We start from the raw sequence: 19269 nt of genomic DNA, 5'->3' as shown, positions 1-19269 counted from the left end.
TAAAGATTAAAAAAAAAAAACACTCATTAAATGACATTTTAATTCCGCAGCCATTTTAAAATAACACATTTAAATCCTGATCCTCACCGGAACACCAATTCCAGGGGCATCAAGGATACAGAAATCATCGGTATCAGTCAGTTCACTATCCCCACTGGTGTCTGAGAGGCCCAAACTCTCCTGGGATACCCGGCCTTCAGTCAGGGGGGGAGGAGATGGTGAGGTGATTTGACGTTTTTTACCAGCTATAATCTCTTCTGGGAAAAGATACACTGAAACAGGGGAATCTTCACGAAGAACAGCGTCAGCAGCAATGGCTGTGAAATAACAGGAGATTAAGAAGCAATTGGTTTAACCTCCTGTTTTACCCTACAGTACATCATTTTATATACATGCCTCATTACATATAACTCTTATTACATATACCTGCTTCAGGCTGTTCTTTGCCAGTCCTTCCAGTGTCTATCAGAGCATCAGTCAAGTCTCCCTGATTAATTTGAGCAGTCTCTGCAGGAAGGCATGGAGGTAAGGAGGATGGACCCTCTGGCGGCTGTAACATGGAAATGATCATATACATTTAATTGGACTGCAATGATTTGGTTCTGCTTCTTATTAAAGGACCATATCTTAAGGCGTTTTCAAAGAAATCCATATTTATTCCATACTTCCTGACTCCCTTCCCTCATATTCAGCAACGTTACTAGAGGGGGGCGGCCCTGGCGCAGGACGTGCAGCCGGGCCCCCCTCCATATGCCCAGAACTGGCCAGAATAAGTGGCGCGCAAACTGCCGGGGGGCCTGGAGGGGGTGCGGCCCTGGCCCAATCGCACCCCCTGCTCCCCCGGTAGTTACGCCACTGCTCATATTCCTCTTTTCAGTAACTCCATTAAAACATCAGCGTTTTTGGGTGGAAAATTTGGGAAAGTGTAGATATAAATAAAAAGTCCAATGTACATACAAGTCTTCTGTGTTAGGCCTTCTATATAGTATATATACACTCTACATACAAATTAAAGAAAACACATTTTTAATACTTATACCTGTAGCTTTTGTCCTGCAATCTCGGTGGGAGGCTCAGTTTTGGGGGGGCAATGTAGGTCACCATTGTTCATGACATACTGGATGACATTAACCAACATGGCACAAGAGTCCGCACAGGTGTGAATATGTAAGACATTATTAGAGCAGCGCAGTTCGAAGAGAGGCTGTGTCTAAAAGAGACCAAGTCATAAAAAAATAAATGAGCACCAATAGATGAGTAATAGTTTCTGATGTGCATAAATATGATTAGTGAATCAGACAGTTTTATAGTTCTTTACAAGTTTCCTTATTTATGTTATGCTGTATTTTAGAACATTAAGTTCTTCTCACAACCTCTCCTGTGGGCCACTCCAAGAGAAAAGCTTTAGAACATTTATTGTTTAGAGAGGCTACACCAAATCACTTATTCAACATAGCCCTGCACTATGCATTTTTAATATAGGAGTGTTCTACTGTATATGTATAATTCAAGGTTGCAAGGTTAATGAAACAGTATGCTTCTGTTCCCTTTAGACTGCTCAACAGGAATAGATAAGAAATTATAGATACAAAAAAAAAAGGATAGATAAAAAGTTGTGAAATAATTTAAAGAAATACATATGACTCTTAGCAGGTGTCACCAGAAATACAGCAACAATCTATTTTACAGTCTACATTATTGCTCTCAGTCCCCCCCACCCAAGGTTCCTCTAGATTCAGGACAAACTACATTACCCAAAATGCCCTAATGGAAGTATTTAAATGGCAACTCAACTGAGAGCTAGGGGATCATATCAGTGTCCTATAGCTGAACAAATATAACAGCTAGTAAACAAATTTATATCGGATTTATAGGTACAATTCAAATTTCCTTAGACATAGTCATAGTTTTGACATTACATATATTCTCTCCTGGTTTTCTTTAGGTGGCAGAGAAGAATCTGAATCAACATGGGCCACCTGTCATTGGAAGGTGAAAAACTGTAAATAACCAGTTTCCCTTAAAGCCAATGGTAGGTATCACAGGCAGATTTGGGGAATTCTCCACTGGCTAAAAAACCGTGGTACAGAATATGGCCCATGTGACATTATCAAAAACAGATAAGAAATTGATTACATTGGACATTTAGGGTTGAGACACATGGGCAGATTCTGCCTCTTCTCCTTGGCGACAATCTCTCCGAACTGCCTTTGCGTGTCTTCCTGTCCGCTATAATGAAAAGTCGCCTGCGCTAAAGCACACGCGGCACTTCGTTTTCTGGAGTCGCCAAGTTTCCAACCCCTTATTAATCGCCTCTTCTCCTGGGCGGCAATCCCCCCGAACTGCCTTTGCGCGTCTTCCCGTCCGCTATAATGAAAAGTCGCCTGCACTAAAGCACACGCGGCACTTCGTTTTCCGAAGTCGCCAGAAGTTTCCAACCCTTATTGTCAGTATTCTGGCTTGAAGGTATGTCTCTAGGATTCTCACCAGTTTGGAGGATGAATTTCCCTTCCAGGTGGTGATCACCAACTCGAGGAGGTCAACATCCAGGACACAGACATAATCTGAGAAAAACAGAGAATCAGCAACTCACTGTTAGTAAAAAGAACAACAATATTTCTCATGTTATATTACAGAAGAACCTTGAATACCCTGAAAGACACATCATTATAAATGGTGCTTTGTAAGGTTATCAGTTATAACCAGTTCTTCGTGATATTACTTGTGTCATAACGCGTGTACAGGAATTACAAAAAATAATGTACTCTTGTTGCAAGATATTGGGATTTAAGTCGACCTCGAAGTTCCATAACTTGTATATGAGCACTTGGCCTGCTATCGCACCTCTCTGACTTACATTCAGTATTTTTATTTTTGACATTATTCCCTATCTAGTCAGGCTTGTGAATATTTAGGCATGAAAAGAAACCCATAGCAACAAGTGACTGTTTGCTTTCATTATTTTGTTTCCGTATAGAAGCCTATTAATGCTGTATGAGCCACTCCCTGGATCTAAATGTGAACAGTACAAATAAGAGCTGTATGAAGACGAAGGGAGATGGAGGACCCCCCCCCCGAAAGGTTGATGTGGCATCTTGACAAATACATAGGTTAAGCAGTATTGGTGTGTGCAGCAGCTATTTGTGTTATTAGGTTATTTGCTGTAATGGGCCACCGGCATTCAACAATTCTACCTTAGTTTTCCCTGGTTTAGATGTTAAATATCCTGCTGATGCACTAGTGCCATTTCCACAGTGCCTGTAGGTTCAGGTAATCAGCTTTGAAGAAGGAACTGAAATGTTCTGAAAGCTTAGTGTTCTTAGTTAGCCAATCACCTTTACACCACTTTTGTAAAAGCTCTTCCCTATAAAGTTCCCCAGAAATAAAGACTTTTTCCAATTACTTTATTTTCTATTTGTGATCATTCTTATAATATTGAAGTGTAAATCTAATTTATCACCTTTCTAAAGCAGCTCTGGGGAGGGGGGGGGGGTCACCGACCCTCTAAACTGTTCTAAATTCATACATTTAGTAGACATTTCTTATCTTTAGCCCTGCTGAGTAGAATCCCTGGGTTTCATTACAGGCAGCTGTTAGAATTGATAAAATAGTTGCTAATGCTCCAGAGATGCTGCTGTAAAATGTTGCAAAATTGTAACAGTTAAGAATCTGCACCTGAATCCCTGAGTTACCAGACTCAAACACCACAGACAGGAACATTCAACTTTAAAATTAGATTTTGGAAAAATAGTAAAAATTATATAATGGAAAGCAATTGAAAAAAAGTCTTAATTTCTGGAGAACATCTGAAAACAACTGAAAAAGGGCATGTAAAGGCAAAAAAATAAAATCTAATTTTTACTTTCTTTATTGAAAAAGAAACTTATCTCCAATATACTTTAATTAAAAAATATGTACCGTTTTAATAAGAAACCTGACTGTATGCAGTGGAATTCTCCCTTCATTTAATGCTGTGGATAGGAATTGTCAGATGGTCCCTAACTGCTGAGCAGGGAAACAATCATACTTATGAACAGCAGGGGGAGCCCCCACCTTACTTCCCAGCCATGCAGAACTAAAGCAGCTTTGTTTGTTTCCCTGTAGAGCAGTCAGCAACTGTGTAGAGATTTGTATTAGATTTTTCATTTACATCCCCTTTACTGTTCCCAACTACAGTGGCAGGGACAAAGATCATGGAGCCAGATAAACTGTGATTCTATTTGGAGGATTATTTTGCTACAGCCATTCGTTCTGCAGAGTTGGAGAAAGTTTGTATTAAACAATACAAAAACTATAAAATCCACATTAGATTACATGACAACACAGGGCTCAGTGCAGTCTGTCTATTCTGTTTATTAATCAGTCTCGCTGTATCGGCTTCTGGCAGATATTATTTGACTTGTGCTGTTTTGATAATTTATGACGATCCCTAAGCAGCCCAGACCACACTGAGCATGTGCACAGTCTTGGTCTTGCAAAGATTTTTAACAAAGTTACAAGATGGTGACCCCCTGTGGCCAACTTTAAAAGCATAAATCATTTGCTTTATTAGGCATTTGTTTTATTAGGCTAGTTCATGTTCAGCATACAAAATACAGCATTTCTAGCCTTATTCTATTTTAGACTTTACTTCCCCTTTAAGCTTTTATTGCATTGTCAATCTTAATTGTGCATTGCGAAACTGTAAAATTTGCAATAAATATCCTGATGTTAGCCAATGTGAGGGGCAAAGGGTTCACAAAAGCAAAATTGTTTGCATTACAAACATTTATTCACATTGCAACCAATTTTTCCATTAGCAACCAATATTACATTCCCCCACTTGCCATTAGGTGCAGTCTTCTAGACAAATCCTACCACATATCGACAATAACTAGTACACTATTCATTACTGATCCCTGGTAGCCTTATAAGCAGTAAGTGATGTAGATCCCGAGGGCCTGTCAGTGGAATGCAAATGAATGCAGATAAGGCAGTCTGTTTTATATAATGGCTGCAGGTTGTGGGCAGGATCACACCATACCTGTGCCTTCAGGGAAGACCATTTCTGGGTTTAAAAACCATCCTGTGATAAAGGAAATTATGTCTTAAAGTAACTGTTCAGTGTAAAAATAAAAACTATGTAAATAAATAGGCTGTGCAAAATAAAAAATGTTTCTAATATAGTTAGTTAGCCAAACATTTAATGTATAAAGGCTGGAGTGAATGGATGTCTAACATAACAGAAAAGAACACAGCTCTCTAACTCTGAGTTGAACTCAACTTGAAGGGGGGCCACATGGGACATAACTGTTCAGTGAGTTTGCAATTGACCCTCAGCATTCAGCTCAGATTCAAAAGCAACAGTTATGACCCATGTGCCCCCCCTCAAGTCTCAGATTGGTTACTGCCTGGTAACCAATCAGTGGAAACCAAGAGAGCTGCAAAGCAGGAAGTAGTGTTCTGGCTATTATGTTAGATATCCAGTCACTCCAGCCTTTATACGTTATAGTTTTGGCTAAGTATATTGAATTTTTTTTTATTTTGCACAGCCTAACTATTTGCCCAGTTTTTCTTTTTATACTGAACAATTCCTTTAAATTGCCTCCAAATGTTCATACAAACTGAAGTATACTTAACAGATGTTGTCTTTTGCTCAGGCATATACTGTATGTAGACACCACATAGACTAGCTAATGTCTACAGAGAATGACTCCTTATCCTTGAGAACCAGTATTTGAGATATAGTCACCATCTTACCTTTCTTTAGATCTGGGACTTCAGCATCACATTTGTCAGACAGGTAAAGAGCAGAGTCATCTAAAATAAACCTAGACGCAGAGAAAGGCAGAGTTGTTACACAGTGGACAAGAGTGTCAGGGTAACAAAGAGCCAGAGAAATAAGAAAAAACAATGCTGTAGAATGTCATATATCTGTATATGTTTTGCTCAGTGCATCATAAGCACACTTCACCTGAGCAGGAAGGTTGATGTGTCCACCACAATGTTACTTGAGAGAGTAAAGGTTTCTGCAGTTATCAACACTCTGATTGGGAGGTAGAGAGGTCTGTAGGGGAGTGAAAAAAATGGAAATGGATTAAAGGAGGGTACGTAACCTGTGTTTTGATAAAGCCATAACCAGGGATGTTAAAAAAGATAATATTATATATGCATTCTTGCTTGGACGTAGCTTAAGACTGAGTTGTGGCATCATATAAAAAGCTGCATGTAGTTTTTCCTTATGTTAGTACAGAGGAAAGTAAGATACGTGTATGGATGCGTCTCACATGGAAGTACAAACTAGTAACCCTCTCCTGTTCTTGACAGTTTGGATGGGCGCACACGGGAAGATAAAGATGACCAATTTGGTCAGTTTGTTTATGGCAATTACATATTTGCATGCTAGTATACAGTACTACAACAGGCAATGACATCTAAAGGAATATGATAATTAGTGAGTTATGTTAAACGTATTCTAAAGGCAATGGGCACAATATGGGTTCAAGGCTTCAGCTGTTCTCAGCATGCATATTTTTGCAGGCTGAGAGAAGCAGACCTGCTCCCTGCCCGATCCATTGATTTGAATCTGAACAGCCTGCATGAAGACACAGCGGAGCTGAAGCTCAGGTCAGCCAAGAGATGCCTCCTTTCCTTTCATGTATTTGGGCTGAACTCAGCTCGGATTCAAATCAATGGAGCAGGGACAGGGAGCAGATCTGCTTCTCTCAGCCTCCAAAAATACACAGGCTGAAAACAGCTGGATCCTTGAGCCTGTGTGCCCATAGACTAACGCTAAAATCATAATAATGACTATATACCTGTAATCCACAGCACAACTGAAGAGATGAGTGTGCAACACTGTTATTACAGCAGGGGGGCTATAGCCTAAGATTGGTTCATCAACCACATCCAGGAAATCCAGGATCTGGGAAAAGGAGAAGAAGAAAACTGGTTTAACGACACAGCACCATCTGTGTTAATTAAGATCTGTTAAGTTTTATATGTAACTTTACCTAAACGTATTCTGATTAAAAATCTCCTTGGGGTGCCTGCAAAGGCATAAGCCTAGTGGTCACCAAAGAAGTCAATGCAGGCTGCTATGTACAAGGGATTTTAAGTTACCTAGAGAGAAGTGATAAGAATGCAGAGAGGGCCACTTTGCAGCAATGCCTTCTTCCAAAAAACACTGTTATTAAGGAAAGCCTTGCGTCATCTCAGAATCTTGTTTGTGCACCAGAATGGGGGACCTGATGTCCATCCCCATGCCCTGGCTACACAATTAAATGGTGAAGAGAACTAGGGAATGTGTGGAGTGCAGTGACATCTAGTAAGAGCTGAATGGAAAGTGAAAGTTAGAGGAGGGGCAGACTATTTGATTGACAGCTGAGATTTTTAAATGTGCTTAAAACAGCTATGAAAGCTTTAATAAAAAATTGGATTTCATGCTTAATTTGAAAAGGACTTTTATTATACAGATTTTTGTGTCTGGATGACAGGTCCACTTTAAACGTACTTCAAGGCACACAAAACATTAAAAAAAAATTAATCTGACAACAGAAAAGAACGAGAAAGTCTAACTAGCCAATATAATTTTCAAATTATGGTAATTTTGTAACTTTCCAGTCAAGCATGCCAATAGCAGATAAGAGTCTTGCATGCATAAATCACTTTACTCTTAAAACATAAATTAACAAAGAAAAGCAGTAACATATACTAAGTATCAACTGACTTGCCCAAACAACAAAATATTTATTTAAACAATCCAACAGGTTAAAAAAAGAAGGTACCCAGCATTAACAACCCTAAAAAAATGTTTATATAAGATAATAAGTGCATAAAATGCACTAAATGGTGTGTCTGTCAAGGGTAGTCTGAAATAGGATGTGAAATCTGGCCCGGTCAGGTGCCTTCACAACCAAAAAGTACTGTCTGTGCTGTGGGTGGAGTTTACAAAACTAGCGGAAAGGGCAGTGATTCTTACTTTTTTTTCTCTCGGGATCCAACATATGTTGCAGAATCCAACATATTATCTAGTAATTGGTTTAGAAGCACTTCTACCTCATCTTCGGCTGACCTCTGCTCCTATGCAGGTGAGACTGCACGCAAGCGGAAGCAGCTTAGATCAATGGAGCAGAATAAGCATAAAATACTTACTTGACTGTGCCAGCTTTGATAAGGCAATGCCATGTGGTGACGCAAAGTGGCACCATCGAGTCTCAGAGCCACAAGAAATTCCTGCCATTAGAGAAAACCAACAGATATGAATATATAGATATGTGTGTTATTATTCTAGAAGCATTTATTCTATAATAAGAATGTAAGCATGAGGGATTTTTCCCTTAACGTGTGAAAACCTTAAAAGGTCAATGATGGTTGGTGTTGTACAAATATAGACAATACCTTCACATTCTTTACAAGGTTTAGATCAATTTTGACTGCCAATGAGAGCATCTTTTGATTTCGGTCTTTCCGAGCCCCTGAGAGTTGTGCAGAAACCCCCTCTTCAGAGAGGTAGATAGTTGGGTCTAGATGTGCTGGTTGCAAAAATGTGGGTATTTCCAGGCTAACGGGAGCCAAATAATCTTTTACAGTTGCTGGAAGAGACACGTGTAAAATATCTGTCAAGGAGGTAGCAACTTTTAAAAAAGAATAAAGAAATTAAACAAACTGTTCAGCATGGCTTAAGGGGAAATACATAAAAACATAACTTAATCTTTTTGAAAAGTAAACAATTTCAAGCAACTTTGCAATATACATCAATTAAAAAATATGCACACTTTTCGATGCTTCTCCGAATCCTGTGAAAGTGGTTTATTGTGCCAACAAACAAGGCAACGTTTCAGGCCAACAACCGAAAGGTCCCCGAATGTTGCCTAGTTTGTTGGCCCAATAAACCACTTTCACAGGATTGAATGTGTTACACTCAATCAGCCTTTAGCCACTGTTCTAGCCAGGCCATTTTAGCTAGAAAGAGCCAAAGAGAGGTTTTCTTACAGAACAGTAGGACTGCATGTTGTGCACAGTCCTATCAGCATCTGTAACAATTATTATTTTAGGATGGGAGAAATGGGGAGGCACAGTTCCCCTCCCACCTGTTTTTTTTTTTCCAGCCAGTTGAGAATACTTGGCCATGGAAAAGTAGAAAACAAGAGAGAAAAAGTTAATCACAAATCAAAACATCAAATTAATCATTGTTACAGAATTTTCACAAGTATTTTTGTTTATATTATCATAAAGCAATGGTGGGTATGTATAACATTAAAATAAACTATAATATTTACTAGTGCTGGAAAACAGTGCATTATGGGGGTTATTTATTAACGTCCGAATTTATTTTTTCATGATTTATTATACCCTGAGGATGCAAAAAGTCTGAATCCAAAACTCGGGCACCTCAGATGTGCCAAGGTTGTATATAAGTCAATGGGAGAAGTTCCGAAAGATAAAATTGATCTGCACTGGGTTTCGTGCAAATATCCAGTTTTCGGGTGGAAAAAATTTCCGCACTGGAATTTTTTGGGGAAATGTATTGATAAATAAGGGGAAATAACCCATGCGGATTTAGTCGGAGTATATTTCAGAAAATTAGATGAATTTGGATTTTGATAAATTACCCCCCCAAATGTATTTACTTTAAAACACTTCAAACTTAAGTGGTACTGTTCCTTTAAAATCCCATTGGATATTATACCTTTGTGATAGAGAGCTACACTCTCTGACTGGATACACAGGTAACTAAGATCCTCTTTCCCTCGGTATTTAGATACACTGAAAATGCATCCATTCTCTACATCCAAAACAACTTCTCCATGGTGATCATCTAATTTATTAGCTCCTTCTCCCTGTAAATTAGAAGTATAGTCAGAAAACAAACAATGAGTCATTTATTGCATTGTATGTTCTTTAAAAATGTTGATTATTAAGAAGTTCATCTTCTCACATTGCACCAATCACATACATCTACTGTGTAAGAGGCTAGTCTTAAAATGAAATGCAGCAGTGTAACTAGATGTTACTGGGCCCCACAGCAAATTATTCAATTTGGGGTCCCAAAACAATGGTTAAGTGTGCCAGTTGCAAATAATTCACTCTACAATATAAAATGTAATTCCTGAACGAGCAAGTGTTGTAATATTGGTGTATATAAGCAGCCATCTCAGGTCATTTTGCCTGGTCATGTGCTTTCAGAAAGAGCCAGCACTTTAGGATGGAACTGCTTTCTGGCAGGCTGTTGTTTCTCCTACTCAATGTCACAAATTATCTTATGACAAGGAGCTGTTATCTCAGGAGTGCCCATACTTTACTAATGCGAGATCTACTTTAAGTGATGTTGTCCCATCATGAGCTACATCCATTATAGCATTAGCATTCTGTTCCATGGAAAATATTACTTAAATATCATATTGATTTATGAGAGAATTTATATTGCTATATTTAATAAACAACTATTTCTTATGTAAGCTTAACAGAATAAATATCTGAAATAAAGCATGAAACAGGAGGGTGATTTAGACAAGCTGTTTATTAACATTGTCTTGAGATCTACTGATCACCAACTAAAGGTCTACTGATAGATGCCGATCTAACTTTTGGGCACCCCTGTGTTATCTGGTTACCTTCCCATTGTTCTGTTGTTAGGCTGCTGGGGGGGAAGGGAGGGGGTTGATATCACTCCAACTTGCAGTACAGCAGTAAAGAGCGACTGAAGTTCATCAGAGCACAAGTCACATGACTGGGGGGCAGCTGGGAAACTAACAATATGTCTAGTCCCATGTCAGATTTCAAAATAAAATATAAAAAAATCTGTTTGCTCTTTTGAGAAATGGATATCAGTGCAGAATTTTGCAACAGCACTGCATTTTTCCCATGACGGTATCCCTTTAACAACAATTAGTAATAGTTACAGATAAACAACATGTGACCTTGGCTTCTGTCCAGGCGGTGATACGGCCCTTTAATATAGTAACAGAAGCAGAGAAGTAGCTTTGACCATCTTGTGTTCCTCGTCTGTGTCTTGCTGCTTCATCCACTGAGTAGAAGTGGGAGTCTTCATCCTCGGAGTCAGAGTCTGACAAAAAAAAAAAAAAAAAAAACCAGAAAAAGTAAGAAAGTGAAAAGAAAGTAAAATATGCAAAGGTAGACCCTGCTGCAGTACATTTCATTAAATGTTTCTCTGGTGTAGCTATAACCCCTGACTAATGGTTTACATTTGTTATCGGTGAGCACAATCATCCTTTTATAGTTTATACAGGAGCAATGGCCAGCTCCATGTTGTAGCTCCCATTATTCAACACTACAGTGAGTTGATCGGTGTGGTGTCCAATTAAAAGGGCAACAATTTGGGAGTTTTTACCTTTAACAATTTGCAGGTAAAAAACCTAGTAGTCCCTGTAACAAAAAAGTATGATTCAATAGTAGAAGTCTGTTATATATAATGTGTGACTGCAGAGGATTTCTTGTCTTTGTCTGTAAGCATTTTATGGTCAGACCCCTGCCTGTGTGTTTAAATTGTTTAGTGGCAAACACAATTTATACCAAGTGCAAGGCCCCATCCACACAAAGCTGTGGTTGATTATTGCCATGTACCTGTATGGGTCACTTGAGCTGCACAAAACATTCCTAAGCAAAAAATTTTTTAAAAGGAAATGTTTATTTGTTCTTTGCAACAAATAAAACACTGCAAACTGAACATCATTGATTGTCACTAGTCAAGCATTGCAGTTGCATATATGTACAAGTACAGGTATGGGATACGTTAGCCGGAAACCCGTTATCAAGAAAGCTCCGAATTAAGGAAAGGCCATCTCCCACAGACTTCTTTTATCCAAATAATCCAATTTTTTATTGCCCTTTTCTCTGTAATAATAAAACAGTAGCTTGTACTTGATCCACATTAGGATATAATAAACTCTTATTGGGAGCAAAACCAGCCTATTTGGTTTATTTAATGTTTATATGATTTACAAGTAGACTTATGGTATGAAGATCCAAATTACAGAAAACCCCAGGTCCAGAGCATTCTGGGAAACAGGTTCTATACCTGTAGTGGTATGTTACAATACAGTCATCTTAGTGCCTAGTAGTAGGGTTAACATTCACAGGCTTAGGGGGGTATCAGCCTCTGCCCTGAGCCCAGGTACTCACTAGGGACTCCATATTTTTTGAAAATTTGCTTGCACCTTTGGTTTCATGTGTAATTAGGGGAAGCAAACGTTGGTGGATCGGACCCATACAGTGCATAATTAAACCTTTTTTTTGCATAGAATAGCAATTTGAGGAACCTGGTTCTGGCATAGATAGTAGTCACAAATTCATCAACTTTACTGAGGAGTACCCAGGAGGCATGTAGTAGGGGTAACAATTTGTGGGGAGTTCTAGTGCTGTCGCTTGAGAACCCATCTCATGGGACCAAAAGTTTTACACACTGGGGCAAGCCCAAATCTAGTGGTAAAAGTTAGTGGAGGATAGCTCTTATCTGTTTGGTGTTTTTCCATAGCCTTTAGTTTCGGGAGGGGGGGGGGGAATATATTGCTGTCCCAAGTTGCTTCGAGACAGCACATATACCTGTTTCTTGAAAAGCAAAATACACTTTTAAAATAATTTTCTGCTCACCTAGTTTAAAGGCCGACTTGCACATACGGAAGGTGTCTTGTTGAAAATTAGATATGTGGAAGGGCTCAGCAGACAGCAGGGATTCCGAAATGGAGGCCCCAAATTCAGTCACTGGCTCCCACATCAATAGATCATTACACAGTCTGCAGAAAACCAGAATCACTTAGGAACATATAAATGTAGAAAGTGCTTTGAAAGAAAAATTAATCAATACCTGTTGTAAAGACTCTCGTATACCTCCTTACTAGGGAGGAAGATATGAGCACGGGGCAAAGTGACTTCCAGGGTGTACTGTGAGGAGGCCAATGTTACACGCTGAAAATCTGCCATCTCATTGGGGTCAGCGGGGATCACCATCTGATGAAGAGGACAAATCAATAAAATGCAAACAACAAAGCTGGTTGTTTTATGCATTTAAGGCTTGGATCTTTTTTCTATTACCTGCATGAATTTCACATTGCTATATTAATTTTAGGTCATGTATTTACAATATTCACAATTTTTAACTCATCTTCTATCTGAATTTATTGCTAGTTTTCTATCTAAATTTTTCTTAGATGGAAAGCATTTACAATATATAGGATGACAGTCTCACCTCCTCGGTCTCAAACATTGTTCTCTTTGAAGAGAAAGGGGAAGGCTCAGGTTGTTTTAGCTCACAAGGACTCTCCACAGAAACATGGTCTATATCCTCCATTTTGTCCTGGACCAAGTACCAGGGAGATACCTTACTTTGAGGAAGAATGGTCACCAAGATGCTGCAGATTTAGAGACATGATTACATCATTTGGGAAATTAATGATGTAACAAAAATGCCTTGTGCCATGAATCTTATAAGAACGAGTGATAGTTTAACAGACAAGTCACTACAACTGTAATAGCCACTGATGCCCATGACTCACCAAGGAAAGATGAACTTCTTGCCTCCTGCTTTAGCCAAGGGGTCAGCTCCTTTACTAATCCTGATGCAAGGTACATGCAGCTTCTCTCCATCAGTGTACATACCTGAAATTGATATATTAAGGCAGTTGCTTTAGGCAGATGAAAAACACACAGATTACCTTTAATGCAAAATATCTCAGAGACATGGGGAATGTAGGAGTCAACACACCACAGTATTATACTGTTAGAATGATAATGAACACCCTTATGTCTAATATATCTTCCAGTATGGATTTTGGTGACAGTGTGCATCCCTAAATGTCATTAAAATATTTCTAATTTGTTTCTCTCTGTGCCAATACAGGGGTCACATACTATCTTCTAAGGCATAAGAGCAAAAACAATAATGGACATGCCCTTAGTGTTCATGCAGACTAGCTGCTCTGTACACCTTGCTTGGTTTAAAAAAAATATGGAGTCAGGTGCAGAGCACAGCCATATGGTAGGTACAGGGTCTCAATGCTGCTAGCTGCCACTCCCTAACGTAAGTGTCAAAATGTGTAGGACACACCTACGTGCCTCTCCTTCAAAATTCAAACACCTCACTGGTAAACGCAAGCAGTGTAGTATTCAATGGGCAGTTGCATGTCTTCAAAACAAAGCACAGAGACATGCTTCTGTTCAAACAGCCCTCCTGTTGGAAAAGAAAATAGCCCTTATATCTTACCATGCAGATCACTAAATGTTATTTCTATCTTTCTGGCCTCTTCCATTCCGGTTTTTGACTGGCTATGAATATCCAAGTCAGCAACTTCCATCTTTAGACAATCCTTCCTCACTGCTTTCTCTGTCCACGGTCGTCGTTCTAAACTTGGCCTTAAGTCTGGTACTGGAAACTGAAGACATATATGAGACTTTGAAGCCACCACACGGATTTCCATGTCCACAGATGATTGGGTGACATCTGTCTAAGGAGAAAATATATATATAAATATATGTTACTTATAAAAAAAAATAAATACTTGAACATTTATATAAGGGGAAAACTGACACAGATGCCTAGGTGATTAAAAACAGGGATTTTGATATCATTAACACTAATGTTTAAGGTCTATGGTTCTATAATATGGCAGCTGCAGGATTGCACAGTATATATTACCCTTATCTTCCATTTACATTATACTCATGAGACAGTCTGATCTTTTTTTCAATACACTGTATTGACATTTACTGTATAAATATACATTTTAAAAGCTATAACGCTTGGCAGAGTTAAGACTAAATATTTTCTACAGACCTTAGGAGAAGAAAGCAACAAAGTAGCTGCTGCTTATGTGTATGGGTCTAATATGCAGACAGGAATACTTTAAAGTGCTCTTTGATTTCATGTTTCACTTTGTACTCCTTTAGTTACCATGTGCAGATCATTCTGGGAATATGACTCCTGACTGGCACCGTTCTGAAAGATAGATCCCAACCGTTCCACCAAACCCAAGTCGATATCAGTCTGGAACTCTTCCAGTTCAACCAGGATCTCAGAACTCACTTTTAATGCCTGTTTTTTACGGCTGCTCTGAGATAGGAGGAAGAGAGACATTGGAGAGACATATAGGTTAGAAAGAATGGTATAAGCTGGGATTTAAAAAAAAAAAAAAGGGTAAAAGCTAAAAAGTAACAGATCTAAGAAAATGAAAACATGACAGAACAGCAATATGGGGGAGAAAAAAGGTAAATGAGAGTACAAAGAGTGGTAACACTTACTCTGGTGGGAGTCTTCTGACTCCGTTTGTAGTGGACCTGTGCACAGGGTCGAGAGGAGGTGGAAGGACTGCAGAAGGTCATTAGCTGGAAAAGAATACAGGAGAAAAGGAGTTATGAGAAAAAGAGTATTATATTTATTTTTACATACACTGCAAACACCTAATTGGTATATAGTGGTTAGCACTGATACTGGTGAGGGCAGATGCATGAGGTTATTTATTTAGTATGAAAATATGCATGCCACCATGACTATGTGAAGTAAATATTGATGAGATAAGGATTTACAAGTACATAAAGCAAGAGACCATTTTACCAAATATATTATAAAGTCACTATGCCTTATTTATAATGCCCAACTCAGTGTGTAAATTGGAAAAAATGCTACAATCAACCATTTTTATGCTCTTCGCCCCCACAGTGCGGGGCATTGTGCAAATGTCCACAGGCCTCTGTGCTTTGACCTGCGGAATGTGTGTTGAATGGAATGCTGCCTACATTAGACAACACTCCATTAAAAGAAGAAGGTAGGTGTCCCCCATCTGACCCTAACTTGTGCATCCTTTGAGGTTAGGGGACCAGAAGGAGGCACCAACTGCATCATCCATACTGCACCGCTTGCCCAAAGGCAAGCAGTAAGGACAGGGCAAGCTATGCCTCCCAACGCTGCTCAGTGCAAAAATTTACAGATTTTTGATACAGTGTGCTCCATGCAGAGAGGCAGCAAGTCCCCAGGTTGCCAATGCTCCATAGATGAAACCTAAGGGGGAATGTTCTTGCGCCACTTAGTGCTCTTGCACTTGTGCCTAGGGGGTTACACAAATCACCCCCCTACTTTCATGCCAAAAGAGAGGCCACTATTATGTATACATCTTGTATTTTTAAATTGAAAAAATTTAGCTATTAAGTGCAAATTGTGCATCACATACTCATGTATAGATCATGTGCTTTGGTAGGCAGTTTACCTGTGTGGTGGTGACTATATCTCCTCTTATACCCCCAAGAGGCTATGTCATAATTATGGTGGTATCCCTACTTTACGGTTATATATGACACTAATTCATATTTAACCTAATATAAACATTATTTCTATCCACTTCATCATAAAATCATGACTTAATTTTACCTCTGTATATTCTGTATTCTTTGTCTTTTTAGACGTTGACTCTCCTTGCCGCAGACATTCCAAAATCTCTAGCCTACCACAACTAAGGTCAAAACTGCTCTGATGTGTCCCTCCACCAACTCTCTGCTCACACACCATTTGAACTGCAACTGCTGTTACCCTGCAGGATGAAAAAATCAGAAAGGGTAAATGGAAAAGGAAAGGCATAAGGCAAGCAGCTACTGTGCTCTTTCACAGCATGCATCTTTTCACAGCAAGCAAGTCTGCTTTTTATATGTTCATACAGTAATAATTAAACTCAATATATTAGAAATGAATAGACTCTCACTGGCCCAAGTTTTGCATTAAAAGAAATGACAGCTAAGCACATAGGTGGATACTGTATAGATCGGGCAAGGGGTAAGATAGAATCCTGGTTGGGTGGCAACCCTAACTGTCAATTACTGGGGTGGGTATGTTTTGCCAAGACCATCCTTAAAGGGCAAGTCAACCCCAAAATAAAAATTTGCCTAGTAAAATAAAACATAATTCTAAGCAACTTTCCAATATAAATGCATTACAAATTTTCAGTGTTTTTAAAGTTATTTGTAAAAACAATTGATACTGAAAGCAGCATTGGCTTAACTCCCAGTTGTTACTTTTTAAACAATGTCGCAACAGTCTTGGTTCCCCACCAAAGACAGGTCTGTTAAACAGCTGCCTTGTCTTACATTGTATCAACAGTCTGAGCCAGGACAGGGAATATAAATGACAAACACTACCTTTGTTAGCAATACATATACAAATAACTTTAAAACCATACAAAACTTGTAATGAATGTATATTGCAAAGTTGCTTAGAATAATGTTTTCTTTTATTGGACAACTTTTTATTTTGGGTGGCCTTACTCAGTGTAGTAAGAATTTAATGCCTAACCTGTGGTTAAGGTACTTCATATGAACTATTCTATATAGGATGGGTAAAAGTCAGAGACAAATAAACGATATGGCTCTGGTGCGTACCTCTACTAATAGAGCATGGTCCAACAGTCAATGTAGATTCCAAAAAATTCCTATTCCATGAAGTCAAAATCATTCACAGTAGTTTGATCCCAAATAGACCCCCAGTCCAAGGGCCATGTAATTAGGTAAAATCAAGTAAAAACACAAGCTGTGTAGATTTACTGTTAGTATAAAAAGGAGCCCAGATGATATAAAAAGTAGAAGATCTTTATTAGGAGATATACAAGCCTGACGCAATTCATGCCAAAGGTGGGAACTTACTTGTAGCCTATGAGTAAGTAAGAAACTCGTCAGGGTTGAATATGTCCTTATAAAGATCTTCTACTTTTTATATCATCTGGGCTCCTTTTTCTACTAACAGTAAATCTACCCAGCTTGTGTTTTGGCTTGTAAAAGTCGGAGACCTGTGCTCTATGCATAACTTGTAGGTTTGACAATAAAGACTCAGTGAAGCAGTCAGATATGTCTTACATTTATGAAAGTTACTTAGTAAGTATGTGCTGATCTCCCTTTGTTATAAGAATGAAACAAAATAGTGAAACCTCAATTACATCCCCCGATTTTAAGTTTCCCCTCATTTTACATTGTATATTTTACATTGTTGTTTTGTGGTCCCACTAATATATTATGCATAATACATTTTCCTGGATTTTACACCATTTTTTTCTGGTCCCCTGAAAAAAGTAAAATGGGTGTTCTACTGTACAAAGAATGCCAGTTAAGTCTTATACAAGTAGCAGCATGCAAAATGTTATAGCTTCTTTGTGTGTTTATAATATTTGTTCATTTATTTTTTTTCCATACTTGTGCATGGCCACCTTTCCATTTTTCCTTTCATTGGGGTCGACCACCCCAATGACTGGAAAAGAAGGAAGTAAAAAGAGGAGATGCATAGAAATCAGTCAAACTGACCGGCCAAATAGAAGCATCTATGGCCAACTTAACTAACCTTGGTTCACTACCTTGCTTAGTAAAGCAGCAGTAAAACTATGCTCGATAATGCTGCATATTTTTGGTATCAGTGACCTGTGCCGTCAGGCAGAAATCTGGTATATCTGCTTCTATTTCTTCTTACCGAATATTGCTTAGATGGCAAGCTTTCTCAAACTTCTCACGGAGGTGGCTGAAGTCTCTACCACTAAAAGCTGAATCTTTAAAGTAACCCAGTTCTCTGAAGAAATGTCTGGCAACCTCTGGAAAGGCAGGGTCTTCTTGAGAGTTGATATAAGTAGAAATGTGGGGTACAGTGACTGTAAGGCCACCAAGAGACAATCGTAGCAACATCTCAGGTTTAAGGAGCTCCATGGAGGAAGGCTGAGAAGATTTACCTGGCAAAGTAATGAAAATCATAATATAACCTGCTTAGTGTAGCAAATGTATAAAGCTCCTGTAATTGGTATTAAAAATTAAAACTAGCAAGATGTGCAACACTTGAGGAAAAACAAGAATAACTGACATTTGGCAAAACCTGTTTTTGAACTTTACTGGAATTTTAAAAACATCATTAACTTACACCCAGTTTGAAACACAAGGAATTACACAGCAACAATACTACTAACACTAAGTAATGGATCCACTGAGATATGTCAGATGGACTAAGGAAACCAAGTTTTACTTTTTGGGTGTTTTAATGTCCAAGATACACAAAAAGGGGTTACATACTTTAGATAGCTCAGAATAATTAAAAGGAGACCAACTAAGTCTGTTGGGCTTAATTAAGTCGTTTCATGAATAGAAAACTGGCTACAGGATCGCTTCTCCCCCACCGTCCACCTATGCAGCCGACGAGTTTCGCTGTTAGAACAGCTTCTTCAGGGGCATAGGTGGGGGGAGAAGCTCCCATCCATTCCCAACATAGACAGGTAGAATTTGCTACTGGGAAACTGGGAAAGGAAGGGTGGGGGAGCGATT

The 19269-nt window shown here is 38.8% G+C and overlaps 1 protein-coding gene across 1 annotated transcript in view; it reads right to left on the bottom strand.

Moving 5' to 3' along the window:
- atg2a.L (autophagy related 2A L homeolog) overlaps positions 1 to 19269 on the bottom strand; it is a 53062-nt gene that overhangs the window by 10129 nt on the left and 23664 nt on the right. Inside the window, exons 11-30 of the mRNA XM_018257569.2 lie at positions 18434 to 18686; positions 16358 to 16517; positions 15235 to 15318; positions 14888 to 15046; positions 14201 to 14441; positions 13494 to 13596; positions 13187 to 13349; positions 12806 to 12948; positions 12592 to 12734; positions 10902 to 11047; positions 9671 to 9821; positions 8380 to 8573; positions 8134 to 8214; positions 6798 to 6904; positions 5954 to 6046; positions 5740 to 5810; positions 2488 to 2564; positions 1040 to 1210; positions 427 to 550; positions 88 to 317 (exon numbers count right to left, since the gene is read on the bottom strand). Of these exons, the coding sequence (XP_018113058.1) occupies positions 88 to 317; positions 427 to 550; positions 1040 to 1210; positions 2488 to 2564; positions 5740 to 5810; positions 5954 to 6046; positions 6798 to 6904; positions 8134 to 8214; positions 8380 to 8573; positions 9671 to 9821; positions 10902 to 11047; positions 12592 to 12734; positions 12806 to 12948; positions 13187 to 13349; positions 13494 to 13596; positions 14201 to 14441; positions 14888 to 15046; positions 15235 to 15318; positions 16358 to 16517; positions 18434 to 18686 (2894 nt within the window). The remainder of the gene's footprint in view (positions 1 to 87; positions 318 to 426; positions 551 to 1039; positions 1211 to 2487; positions 2565 to 5739; positions 5811 to 5953; positions 6047 to 6797; positions 6905 to 8133; positions 8215 to 8379; positions 8574 to 9670; positions 9822 to 10901; positions 11048 to 12591; positions 12735 to 12805; positions 12949 to 13186; positions 13350 to 13493; positions 13597 to 14200; positions 14442 to 14887; positions 15047 to 15234; positions 15319 to 16357; positions 16518 to 18433; positions 18687 to 19269) is intronic.

This window comes from Xenopus laevis, chromosome 4L (assembly GCF_017654675.1).
Source record: "Xenopus laevis strain J_2021 chromosome 4L, Xenopus_laevis_v10.1, whole genome shotgun sequence".
Classification (NCBI taxonomy): Eukaryota; Metazoa; Chordata; class Amphibia; order Anura; family Pipidae; genus Xenopus; species Xenopus laevis.
This window is presented reverse-complemented; position numbering and strand designations above follow the sequence as displayed.